This window comes from Arvicanthis niloticus, chromosome X, assembly GCF_011762505.2.
Source record: "Arvicanthis niloticus isolate mArvNil1 chromosome X, mArvNil1.pat.X, whole genome shotgun sequence".
Lineage (NCBI taxonomy): Eukaryota > Metazoa > Chordata > Mammalia > Rodentia > Muridae > Arvicanthis > Arvicanthis niloticus.
In genome coordinates this window covers 64,992,376-65,006,264 of record NC_047679.1, presented here as the reverse complement: position 1 = coordinate 65,006,264, position 13,889 = coordinate 64,992,376, and the positions used below count along the sequence as shown (strand labels likewise).

Below are 13,889 nucleotides of genomic sequence, written 5' to 3'. Positions count from 1 at the left end.
ATGAGAGTTATATTAACTGCTTGGCATAGACAGTCTTAAGCTTTTTTATCAAATATACCCACTTCTATATTAAGTCTATTTTACTTTAATCATTTCTCTGTAAAGTTGTAGGAGAAACTTGTGTAGGTTCTTCTTATTTTGGCAGAAAGTCAGATTCTGAAACAGAAGATTTATTCATTAATACTCTTTTACATTCCCCCGTCCCCCACTCTCACCTCCATCTCTAAAGTAAAGTTAATGTTTCAACTTACATTGCTAGGTGGCTCTTTGGAATTCTGTTTGGAATTGCATTCTGTGGAAACTAGGCAGAGTTTTTTGTTTGGTTCTATTTTCACCGAGAAGGCACAAAGGCAAAAAAGACAGAGTATAATTGGACAGTATTGGTATAAAATAAAGAGAGGCCTCAGGTTCTAAAAATACAAATACAGACACGCTAGGGTAACAGTTTTCCTGGCTTGAATGACTCCTTTGTTCAAAGTGAGCCCTTTTGAATTTCACTACTGCCTGAGCACCTCTGACCAATTTTTGCTTGGCAATTGTCAAAGACTTTCCTCATTCATCCTTGCTTGAGGAGTCGAATACTCACATTTCTTTTTCATACCAAACTTCTAGGATAAATGAGGTATTTCACTGAAGCCTGTGAAATAAATCGAGCTTTTAGCATTCACATTAACATTTTAAATACTACTCCATTGTCGCCTACCTACACCCGCCACTCTAGAACTACAACACCCAGAATGCACTGTTTTTTCTTCCGCTTTCTACCTAGGGAGTGCTTCAGAAATTCACTTCTACAAACTACAGTCACATGACACGTTTCCTGTCAAGATGGCGGATAATCTCCCTTCGGACTTTGATGTGATCGTAATAGGGACGGGTATGTGTGGCCCTGATTTTTCCTGGACAAAATATAGGAGATCATTCTCGCTTTTTATTTTCTCTGTCAGTGGTGAGGGTTGGCGAGAAACGGCGGGGGTCGAGCCTGGGAGGGAGGACAGAAAGGAAGTGAGGTAGTCTGGAATCAGCGCGGGACTTGGCAGCTCCAGGGAGGGGCTTGGACCCGCGGTGTTTTGCGCCTTTTGAGTAGGGGTCGATCTGGTCGATGCCGATTGCTGAGGTTGGTTGCTGCGGTGATTCCTGTTAATTTCCTTAGAGGAGGGTGGGTTTGCAGTGTCATGAGAATAGAGGGTCGGGATTTCATCAATGGAGACGCCATTGGTGCAGATAATTGCCACCTTCCTTCCTTGTTGATTTCAAGGTTTTATTCCCCATCATTTCGTGTCGCCATTTCATAGGACACCCCGCCCCCATGTACTTACATGATTCTAAGGTACTTTGCACCTCAGATGAAGCCCAATTTGCAGTTTTATAAGAATGATGCTCAGTCGTTACCTGTGTGTATATTTACTAAAGAAACGGAAACATTTTCGTTTCTGTTGTGTTGAGTAGCTTAAGGATTCTTTTTCTTGAGGTAGCCATTGCTGCATTATGAAGTTTAAAGCATCCTAGTTAATGACACAGAAAGGAAGCATCTTGTTTTCTGTCACCCATCCATACACCACAACTAGATGTGCCGAGAGTGTTCCACATCCTGAGTCTGACCTCAGCTTCTCCTTGCTTTTCCATAATTAGTTCTCCATGTTTTGGGTGGAGCCAGAAATCCTTTTCAGCTTCTAGTTGACTAGTTAATCCCTGGCAACACTTGGCAATAATTAACAATTCTTTTCTTAACTGTAGGGGTTGTAGTTTGCATAGGATAAAAGAGATAGTTTGGGGAGGGTGAGGGTTCTACTGTCTTATAATGTGGTAGGCCACAGAAGTGAATGAGGTCCTGTCCATTATGTTAATGAATTCTGTTTGCTTTTTTACCAAATAGTAAGAACATATTTTCAGGTTTAGAGTAAAAATAATAGCAACCCGTTTTCAAATGCTTACCATTCCCTAACCAATGGACTAAGCACTTCATATAATCCCAACGACTACCTTGCCAAAATTGGTATTCTTTTCAGTATACAGAAGAGAAGCAGCCTGGAAGTCTAACTTGTCAAAATCACACAGCTACATCCAAGAAATGGAATTCGTTTGTTTTGTTTTGTTTTGTGACTCAAAATTGAACTGTTATTACAAATACCTGGGAAACCTGCTCTAGATCATGCAATGGGAAAGTCAGACACTCTCAGTGTTCCAATTTCCACAATTTTGAATCTAAGGAAGGTAAATAAGATAGCCTTTAAGGTGTTATCCAGAACACAAATTCTCATATTCTAGATGTACCTGGGTAATTGTTCTCAAAACGGGGGTGGGGGGGTGGGGGGGGTGTTTACTCCCAGTCTGAAGATAGCTGCAGCACAGCAGCTAACCTGGTTGTACCTGCAGTGAGCAGATGCTAAAGAAGAACTTGAAAAACTCAGTAGAAGGTTCACTTTCCCCTGTCTCCTCGCCTAAAACTGAAATCACCATCCATTTTAGAATAAGCCTTTTCAAAATTATACTTGAAGTCTATATTTATTTGGGTGATGTGTGTTATTTATAGTAAATATTTTAATTCTTTTAGACACATTAAAAGTGGAAACATTTGTTGAACGTCATTTTTTTCTTAAAAAGTAATACCTAGGATTTCAATCATTGCTTTTCATTGGCTTTATTTTTAAAGCATTGTAATTTCCTTCTCAAATACATCACTGAGGGTAGACTTTAAATGTATTGGCTTTATTAAATTAGTACTTAGGTAACTTATAGGAAAAGCAGTGTTTTATAACTTCAGTTTTGTTATCAAAAGCAGAATGAAAGCATGCCATTATAAAACAGAGTAAAGACATAAACTGAGTTATATCTCCCTTTTAGCATTTTTTTTAGTTAAAATATCATCAAAAGACAATTACTTAATCAAGTAGAGTTATCCAAGAATATTTTAAAAGTTTGTCAACCTTATTGCATATTTACTTTTTTTATAACATGGTTTAAAGCTTTCCTTTAAGGTCATATTTTGAAGATATTATAGGAAAATGATATTAGAATACCTAAAGGAAGAGAATTAAAATACAGTACTTGAATTGTGGGGGAAAGATGAAAAGGAAGTAGATTAAAGGAAAACCAGTTGGAATCTCAGTGGGGAGGAAAATGGACATAAATTCTTAGAATGTGATCTTTTAGTTTGGTACATAATTTTCATTTCAGTATAGTTTGGCATTTAAAGTGTTATTTTAGTGCCAATTTTGTGGGGTGTGAAAAAGTTATCATTGGGTACAGGTGATTTTTCTGGTAACTGTATGACCTCCAGCAAAGCCAAGAAGTTACAAGTGCAGAAGAAATCTAAGTTATAAGGCTTATATGATGATGTTGATATATGTCATCTATAGGGGAATTCTTCAGTTCTTCACTTGAATATATTGCTTAGAAAGAATTCTAGTATGCTTAGAATATGCTACAACCACCTCATTTGTAGGCATATACTGTTATCAAGAATATGTTTGTGTGGTCCTCATAGATGTACAACTGACTGACAGCTTCTATCTATGTAAGAAAGGGAATATACATGAAGTGGCATAATAGCTTGACATTGTTTAGTGTAAACACATACACACATACACATGATCAATATTTGTGATACTTGACTGCTATCAAGCACCTACTCCTGTTGTAGTTGTAATATTTAACATATTGTCTTTTCTTACGAACTTTTTGGACTTCTTCAGAGTTAAAATTCTACAATTTTTTTAAAACCATGGAAAATGTTCATGTCATTGATTATTTATGGTTTCAGAACACCATGTAGGAATTTAGTCTTGCTGTTCTTTCTTAACTACGATGCTATATCTTTGGGGAGAAGTTCTTCCTCCAAGGTAATATATAAGCTAACTTATTTAATTTCTTAGGTATTTCTTTAAAGAAGGTCTGATTTCTTTTTTTCACTCCCTCCCTCCAGTCTTGTGGTGGTGGTGGTCCTTGAACCTGGGCCTTTGCTTATGCTATGGAAGTTCTGTACTGAGCCACATCCCCAGCCCTAGTCATTTTTTTTTAAAGCTGTGTAGATAATGCTTCACTAAAGGATGTAGTATTGTGTGTGAGTAAAATTACACATACACACATACATAATTACAATTATATATAATTGCAATTATATATAATATATAATATTGCATATATAATTACAGTTACATATATATATATAATTGTGTATGTGTATTTAAATGGTAAGCTGCCTTTTTATGAATGTTCATGTAAATAGTACAGTCCCATTCTTGATGTTTCAAATTGCAACATTGATGTAGTTAATTTTGGCTGGCTGCTCACTCAAGAATTTTAATACTTCTTATAGCAGCAGGGTACCAGTTCTAAATCTTGGGGGATAATAATGCTGGAGGAAGTGGTGTAAAAACTGATATTTGCTAAATTGCATGGAAACTAGGCTCAGTAAAAGTGACTTTCATACTTAGATCTTAGGATGTTTGTGTGTGCTTCTGTTGAAGGCACATATTCCTTCCCTATATCTCCATTCTTATACCTACTGAGTGGCTGTCTTTTTTAAATTGTAAGTTGGCACTTCTTTGTAATTCATGAAATGGATACTAGCCCTTAAATTGAGTAGAGTATATCATAATACATATAATAAAAAATGAAATACATATAATAAAGATACTATCTTTATACACATAAAAAATAATGCCTAGAAAACACTAAGCAACTTAATAGTAAATAAAGTTGAAAGTTGTATTTCAAAAGTATTTTAGATTCATCAATGTTAGACCTTCTGTAGTGGGTTGAATATGTTTGGCCCAGGGAGTGGCATTATTAGGAGGTGTGGCCTTGTTGGAGAAAATGTAGCTCTAAGACCCCTCCTGGCTCCCTGGAAGTAAGTCTTCTAGAAACCTCAGATCATGTGCCTCCTGAGCACACTGTGCTTTTTTTTTTTTTTTTTTCCGTGGTGGCTTGTCCGGTGGCATTGTCCCTTTCTCGGTATGTGCTTTCTTGCTCCCTTATCTTGTCTTTCTCGAGTTACCCAGTTGTGATGTAGAACTCAGCTTCTCCTGAACCATGCCTGCCTAGATGCTGCCATGTTCCATGCCTTCATGATAGTGGACTGAACCTCTGAACCTGTAAGCCAGCCCCAATAAAATGCTGTCCTTATAAGAGTTGCCTTGGTCATAGTTTCCACTGCAGTAAAACTCTAGCCAAGATACCTTCCATATATTTTGCACACTTTTACATGCATGTATTTCATTTGAGCAGTATAAGATGATTGGTAGAATTCGAATTCCACACATGCTTTGTGTGCCACGTTAGGTACATCCTTAGCCCTTAAGTTTCACCTTATTTCTAAATAGGATGAGTTTCACTGAGCTGTGTTAAATATTGAAGAAATAGTTCCTATAAAATGGTTACATGATGTAGGGTTTTTTTATGGCCTGAAAACCCATACTGAGGTGTTTTTATTGTCATTAGTATTGCCTGGATGGCGTCAAGGAAGAGCTCATGATTTTCATGGAGTGTCCTGGAAGGATGGTAGTATAAGGTCCACTGTCTTCCTCTTCCCATTGACTGCTTGCTTGGAAAGACCTTTGTTTATTACCATTTATTTTTAAATCAGATTTTTTTTATCTGGTAGTTTACAGATATTCCTTTTTTATTATTATTTTTGAGTATGTGTCACCAATTCGAATTATTTATCATCTGTTTAGAATAGATTTATGATTCGTTTTAATTGGGAACATAGTGGGAAGTGCATTTTCATTGCTTAGAGATGCTGTAGGAGGTAAAGAAAGCCTACAAACTAAAAGATCTTGCTGTTTTAGTTTGTACTTCTTTGAGCTTTTCTTTTTTTTAAGGAAAATTGTCTTTTCTTCTTTTGAGACCTAACAAAGTAAGGAGGATTTATTTAATTCCGAGGATTCTCTGAGCTCCTCTGTAAATCATAAATTTGAGCTGGTCCCTTAGAGAGAGCCGCATCTGTTACTGGAGTTCCCTGGGCAGCATCATTTTCATCTCCCGTGCTGCTTGTCATTTTCTCATTTTCTCCAGTGTTCTCATGATGTTTTGGATAACTCAGGCTACAGCAATTAAAATCAAATGTGGTTGCTCAACCTCACATTCTCATGTTTAACATAAAATCCCAATGCACAGAAACAATTATAATTCCATATAATTGACCTGTAACTCATGTGAAATCATCTGCCATTCAGTTTCAGTGCGAACTGAAAAGTTAGGCTATGCCTGTTATGTGTGTAAAGTTGATGTCTTTGCTTAGTGTATAATCTGTAATATAGAAAGATTTAGAATTTGGGAGACATATAGTTGTTGCTAGTAAAATAGGGATACTTTTCTAAAGGTTTCCTTTTTGTTTTTCTAATAATTTAGTTAAAGGACAATATATTAAAGGGAAAATAATTTGCCATAGTTAGCGATTTATTGGAGCATGATTATAAGAGTTGACATGTTTTCACATTGAAGCAGATAGGGAAAACAAATAAGCAAAACAAACAACAATCTAAAAAAACCAAACCAAACCAAAACCCTAAACAGATTACAAATAGTGGAGGAGACAGAGGCAACTTGATTTATTTCATCTCTAAACTAGACTTTAAAAGCACTCAGGCTGGTTTGATTTTCTAGCATCTATTTTCCCCTCTCCCTAGTGTTTTCTAATACTATGCTTGTCCACATCAATTTGGTATAATATTTGGTTTCTTACTACTACCATGTCTGGAGTAAATACTATCTCACCTCAGGTAAGTGTAAAACTTTAGATTTAGCCAACTTTGATCTAGGTTGGATAGGTTAGACAAGTCATTGTCAGCTAAAGTTGAGATACTGAATTGAGCTTGTTTCATCTTTCCAAGTGAAAAGAAATACCATATACTCCGAAAATTAGATTACCTTCCTCTAGGTTTATGGTTGGCATTTTTTAAACTGATGCCAACAGTAGCTTCATGTCCTTAATTATTGACAACTTTATCACATTGGAGCCAGCTTGCAAGCCTTTACATAGAGGCAAACAGGATGACCTAGTTATATTTATTCCCCCCCCCCCAAAAAAAAAACCCCAAACCAAAATCGAGAGAATTACAGTCACTAAAGCAGTGAGATCAGAGATTTTTTTCATTTTTTAAGATACAGTTTGTTTCAGTTGAATTTCATTCATTCCAAGATTTTTCAATCACATAATAATGAGGTGGTTCTGAGACTGAGTCATCTTTCAGTGTTGGCATTCATGTCTTAGTTTTCATTGTTGTCAATGTGTTTTGCAGTTATTGCAGCAAATGCTAAAACTTGGTGTTCTTGGAAGAGAAGAGCTATGATGAATTCGGAGAGACACACAGGCTCTCCAGGTTTCTTTTACTAAGGAAAAAAAAAGAACAACTTTATTTTACAGTTTGGTATAATAAAAGGACACAGCAGGGTTACTGGAAGTTAGGCCTTAACTAGAGGTTATAAGGGCTCAGAATTAATGAACAGACTTCTCCAAAACGGTTCACCTAAAGGCATTTTTCCTTCAGGTTATCAGATGGCCATGCAATTTTCTGAAAAGACATGTGATCACCCATGGGGAGGAGTAACTGTGTCACAGGTTACCCTCGAATTTACGTTTGTCCTTGGGGAAAGCTTTACAGGCCATCTGTATAGCAACAAACTTGATAAACAAATATTACTTTTTGGCTACGTACTTGACACGCAAATAATATTTCTTGTTTGAATTTGCCTTTTATGATAAATAAGGCTGAATATTTATATAATTTGACCACTACATTTCCCTTGTGAATTGCCTTAACCTACCTATTCATTATATCATTACCTGTCTCATTATAAATGTGTAGTAATTAATTAACTTTTAATTTTTGTCATGTGTTTAAATACTATTGTTATTTTGATTAGGACATACTTGTATAATGTACATATTTGTTAGGATACTCATCACTTTAAACTTTTATTAGTTGTTTATTCACATTTTTTAAATTACTTCTAATTATTGCTAAGTATACAATATGGTATATTCATAATGATATATTATGGTCACCAGAATTTACTCTTTTTAATGAGCATCTTCTCTCTCTCCATTCCTCTTTCACCTTCTTTCCCCAGTTTCTGTTATATCACTGTTCTCTTAACTTCTGTGAAATGGTGTGGTGGATTCCATAACGATCACATGGTATTTGTGTTTCTGTATTGACCTGTTTCACTTCACATACTCTGCTGTTCTAGGTGGCACAATTTCATTCTTTTTTGTAGAAAAAACTTATTTTATGTGTGAATGTTTTTGCTTGCACATATGTATGTGCACCAGGTGCACACTGAAGAAGATTAAAGAGGGGATTAGAACTGGCATTATGTATGGATAGCTATGAATCACCATGTGGGTGCTGGAAACTGAACACAGTTCCTCTGTAAGAGTGACAAGTGCTCTTAACCCCTGAGCTCTATCTCCAAGCCCCGATTTCATACTTCTTCCTTTTTGAATGACAGAATACTCCTCCATTGTGCCTACATATTGCATTCTCTGTATTCATTCATCACATGACAGACATTTTAGTTTCTATACCTTGGCCATTGTGAATTAGAGTGCAATTAAGAATGTACTTGTTCTTTGGTTGGTGTCCCTGGGAGGCCTGCTTTTTTTCTGAGAGGAGGTAGGGAGGAGGTTGATCTGGAAGTGTGTGTGTGTGTGGGGGGGGGGTTGGGATGAGGGGAGAAGGGGAAACTGGTCAGGACATAGTATATGAGAGAAGAATTAAAAAACAAGAGAAGATAAAAAAGAATGTACTTATCTCTTCAACATGAAGATTGTTTCCTTTTGGTATACACCCGATAGTGGGAAGCTAGAAATAACAGTAGTTCTATTTTTAGTATCTTGAGAAACTCTTATACCTTTTTTTTGCAATGGCTATACAAATTTACATTCTTATAATAAGAGTTTCTTTTTTCTTTGTATCCTCACTTTTGGAGGGGTCTTTTCAATATTGTGATAAAGTTATAGCTCAATCTTTTTTTTAATTTGCATTTCCTCATTGAGAGATTTCTCATGTATCTATTGGCTGCTTGTTTTAAGAAATGCATATTCTGAAGCTGGGCTGTGGTGGTACATGCCTTTAATCCCAGTATTCAAGAGCCAGAGGCAGGTGGATCTCTTGACTTCCAGGACACACTGGACTACAGAGTGAGTTCCAGGACAGCCAGGGCTACACAGAGAAATCCTGTCTTGAAAAGCAAGCAAGCAAACAAACAAATGCCTAATCTATCTTTTAGCCCCTTTTTAATTTGATTTTTTGCTATTAAGTTCAGTTCTTTTTGTATTCTGTATATTAATGTGACTGCTTGTCAGATGTATAGTTTGCAGATATTTTCTTCTGCCCAATTAGTTGTATTAGCTGTCTCTTCAGTCATTCCCCACTCCCAGTGAAGACCACTGATCCCATGCTATAATGTATGCTATGCAAACACTCTATTACCAAGCCTATCTCTTCAATTTTGATTGTGTCTTTTGTTGTGGAGAAGCTTTCTGAGTTGACAGGAACTCTGTCTCCCAAGTCCTAGAATTAAAGGTGTTTGCCAACCACACCCACCATTCTTTCATGCCCTCTTTTTGATGCCCTCTTCAGTTTCTTTTATCATTTTTTTAAGATGTTCATAGAGATCTTTCTCCTCTCTTTTTTTTTTTTTGTTCTTTAGGGATATTGACATTTTTGTGTATGTGTTCTTATTGTTATATTCAATTACTAAGTGTGCCTTGTATTTTTATGGTGATGTCTTATGTGGAAATGTATGAATTTATATTTCCTTACTCTTTGATGTGTTATTTTTATAGGCATTGTAACTGGGATTTTTTTTTTTAGCTAACTCACTATTAGTGTCTCAGAATACTAACTGATACTTGTCTGTTGTTTCTGCGTCTTGAGTTTTGCTGAGTTTCCTAATACATTAGTTCCAGCTGTTCCTTAGTGAGTGATGACTGTATAGTTTTCTGTGTAAATGGAATTGTCCTGTCAAGGACAGTTTGATTTTCTTTCATTCTGAATTTAGATGTCCTTTGACCTTTTCTTGCTCCATTGCTCTGGTGAACACTTACAATACTATGTTGAACAAAAGTGGTAAGATCCTGGTCTAATTCTACATCTTAGGAGAGCGTCTGCTGTAGTAAGGTACAGTCCTTTTGTATATACTGAGTTGCTTGGAAGTTTTCTTCATGAAGGTTTGTTGAATGCTCTCAAATATCTCTTCCTGCATCTATTTAAATAACTGCGTTTTTGTTGCTGGTTCTGTTAATGTGGTGAGCTATGTTTACTGACTTACATATGTTTAACTGTCTTTGTGTTTGCAGAGATCAGTCTTACTGTGTTCTTGAATTTGGTTTGTTGGGATATTGGCATTTTGTATGTGTGTTTTTTTATTGCCATATTTGATTTCTAATTGTGATTTATGTTTTTGGTGATACCCCATGTGTAGATGTATAAATTTTACATTTCTAGTCTATCAGATTTTCTTCTTTGGTTTCTGGCATTTGTAGATATGCATAGAAAACCTTTTCCTTTTCTCAAAGAGTAGGTTAAAAAAGTAGTTTGATTTATTATTCTTGAAAATGTAGTATACAGTTGTTAATGCAGTAAAGCTGTTTTTTATTAGACAAAATTTTATCTCTTAATGGTTTTACATTTTAAATAATCAGTTGAAGTTATGGATGTCAAAACTGGGTTTTGCATTTGCTAGACAAGCATAGGCAGATAGGTGGGTATGGTGGCGCTCACTTGTAATACCAACACTTTGGAACCTGAGGCAGGAGGATTGCCATGAGTTAAGGCTAGGCTAGCCTCTGAGGTGAGACATTGTCTAGAAGACAAAAATGAAATTGCCTGTAGAGTATGGGTATATGGTATATGTAGAACATTATTTTGTATTTATATTTGGCTTTTGTATCCAGAGATATATTATATATAACCTATATTCTCAAATCTGAAAAATGTCATCCCAGATCTTAAACATTTCTGTTTCCAAGCATTTTGGATAAGGGGTATTCAATCTGGACTTTCCCTTCCTTTTTAGAAGATTATTTTGTATATGTGTATGGGCTTGCATGTGCTACAACACATACAGAGAAGGACAAGTCCATTCTCTGATTCCAACATAGGTTCCAGGAATCGAACTCAAATTGTCAGGTCTGTACCTTTCCCCACTGAGCCATCTTGCTGGCTCAACCTGTACCTAAAAAAGAAAGTTTATAAGGAAATTCATTCATTCATTCATTCATTCATTCATTCTGGAACTCTGCTGTAACCCTGTCTCCTGGGAAGAGCACACCATTTGGTTGTCCAGGGCCAAACAGTCAGCCTTGAAAACATACATGCAAATAGCGTTATATGGGCTGAACAGGCTTTAGGAATATATATGTACATGCATATACACAGTAAGAATTGGTGAAAAAAGAAACCATGATTTTTGAAGGAGAGCAGGGAGGGGTGTATGGGGAAGGTTTGGAAGGAGGAAAGTGAAGGAAGAAATGTAATTATCTCAAAAGTAAAGTAAAAAACAAAAATAGATTTTGATTTTATAAGTGTTAAAATGAGCACCAAGTCTATTTAAGCATCTATTGTAGACTCAGTTTTATTATGAAAAATTATAAAAATAACGAAGCAGAATAAGTTTCTCCCCAGGTATCAGATTTCCAGTTTGATCAGTTATCAAGCCATCATAGCCACTTTTATTTTCTCTGTGTTTTCTACCTTCTCTCTCATGTCACCATCCAACTCCAGATGACTTAGAAAGAATTTCAAGATATAACATCATTTTATCTATAAATACAGTTTCAACAAGTATCTGAAAGATAAAGGCTCTCCTTACAAGTACAGTACTGTCATCTCATACTCTTTTGCATTATCAGTTTTTTCATTGATTTTCTTTGCTTGTATAATATCTAGCTTAGTTTTCATTTCTGAAATGAATTTTTTTAACTTCCTTTCTAACTGATTTCAATCTGTCTTAGGATTTCTGTTGCGATAAAACCCCATGGCCAAAGTAACTTGGAGAGGAAAGGGTTTATACTTCCTCTTATAACTTACAGGTCACAGTCCATCATTGTAGCAAGTCAGGGCCAGAACTTAGGACTGGAACCTGGAGACAGGAACTGAACAGATCATGGAGAAGTGCTGCTTACTGGTTTGTTTTTCATTGTTAGTTCAGCCTGAATTCTTTTTTTTTCTTCTGTATTTTTTTTTTTTATTATTATTCTCTAATCTTTTGTTACAGTCCAGTCTTTATCCCCCTCCTGGTCTGCCCTCTTACTGTTTTCCATCCCATTCTTCCACCCTTGTCTCCAAGAGGTTGTCCGTATCCCCATCCTCACCCCCACCCCACCAGACCTCCTCACTCCCTGGGTTCCCAACTCTCTTGAGGAATAGGTTTGTTTTCTCTCAGTGAGACCAGGCCAGGAAGTCCTCTACTACATATGTGTCCGGGGCCTCAGACCAATTAGTGCATGCAGCCTGGTTGGTGGCTCAGTATCTGAGAGATCCTGGGAGTCCAGGTTAGTTGAGACTGCTGGTCTTCCTAATTGGTCATCCTCCTCCTCAGCTTCTTTCAGCGTTTCCCTAATTCAACTACAGGGGTCAACAGCTTCTGTCCATTGGTTGCTTGTAAGTATCTGCCTCTGACTCTTTCAGCTGCTTGCTGGGCCTCTCAGAGGGAAGTCATGCTAGGCTCCTGTTTGTAAGCACACCACAGCATCAGTAACAGTGTCAGGTCTTGGAGCCTCCCCTTGAGCTGGATCCCAGTTTTGGGACTATCACTGAACCTCCTTGTCCTCAGGCTCTTCTCCATTTTTGTCCCTGCAGTTCTTTCAGACAGGAACAATTCTGGGTCAGAGTTTTTGACTGTGGGATGGCAACCCCATTCCTCCACTTGATGTCCTGTCTTTCTACTGAAGATGGATTCTATAAGTTCTCTCTCCCCACTGTAAGGCATTTTATGTAAGATCCCTCCCTTTGTGTCCTGAGAGTCTCTCACCACCCAGATCTCTGGTACATTCAGCCTGAATTCTTAAATACACCAGCTGCCTAGGTACCACAAATAGTGGGCTGGCTAGTTCCTTCCATATCCATCATTAATCACGGAAATACCCCATAGACTTGCCTACAGGATACTCTTATAGAAGCACTTTCTCATTTAACAGTCCTCCTACCCAGATGACTCTTAGTTTATGTAAAGTTGATAGAAAACAAACAAAACAATAACAACCAGGAGATGGTCTTTCAAATGTTCCTGCTCTCTAATTACCTTGCATTTACTTATTTTGATTTGTAGCTTAGATTTGTAACGATTTCCTTAAATTCTCTCAGCTTTTATTACCATAACCAGGTTAAAATTGTCATTGAGCTTGTCTGGTTGTTTTTGATATATATTGTTTTGTCTGTTTGGAGTGTTATCTTGCTGTGTTTTATTTTTCTTAATGTGCCTTGAATAGAATCTAATCACAGTGTTTTTTGTGTGAAATGACCTTTCCTTGTGTTTTTTTTTTTTTATTAGGCCACTATAGCTTTTTGAACATTATTATTCCAGGCCTTTTTCTTCTGTTTTCATGCAGTGAGCAAACATACTGGGATCTGAGATCTGTTGACTATTTCCCTTGGCCAGTTTTGTCTTTCCTTTTCCTCGTCCCCCTTTTTATCTGTTTTGGTGGATTTGGGAGATGTCACAGCAGTCACTTCTTCCTTTTAATCTAGTATTTTTTATTCATTGGGAAGTTTAAACTGTGTATAGTATTTGACCATACTCTTCACTTCCTTGTTCAACTCCTCAGGTTACTTCCTACATATATATGGGGGAAGAGAGAACATACAATGTGAAGCTATATCCATTTAGTACAATGTAAGTTGTTTCAGCCCTAAGGCCCGAGTTCCAGCCACTGTTTC

The 13,889-nt window shown here is 36.7% G+C and overlaps 1 protein-coding gene across 3 annotated transcripts in view; it reads left to right on the top strand.

The window, feature by feature from the left end:
* Positions 1–777: 777 nt before the first annotated feature.
* Chm (CHM Rab escort protein) overlaps positions 778–13,889 on the top strand; it is a 143,092-nt gene continuing 129,980 nt past the window's right edge. For 2 of the 3 annotated variants that reach the window (XM_034485496.2, XM_076918732.1), the window contains exon 1: positions 778–877. In XM_034485496.2, coding sequence (XP_034341387.1) covers positions 829–877 — 49 coding nt within the window. In that variant the 5' untranslated portion in view covers positions 778–828. Of the gene's footprint in view, positions 878–1,098; positions 1,118–13,889 lie in introns of those variants that run through there. The other variant, XM_076918733.1, reaches the window with a different exon arrangement.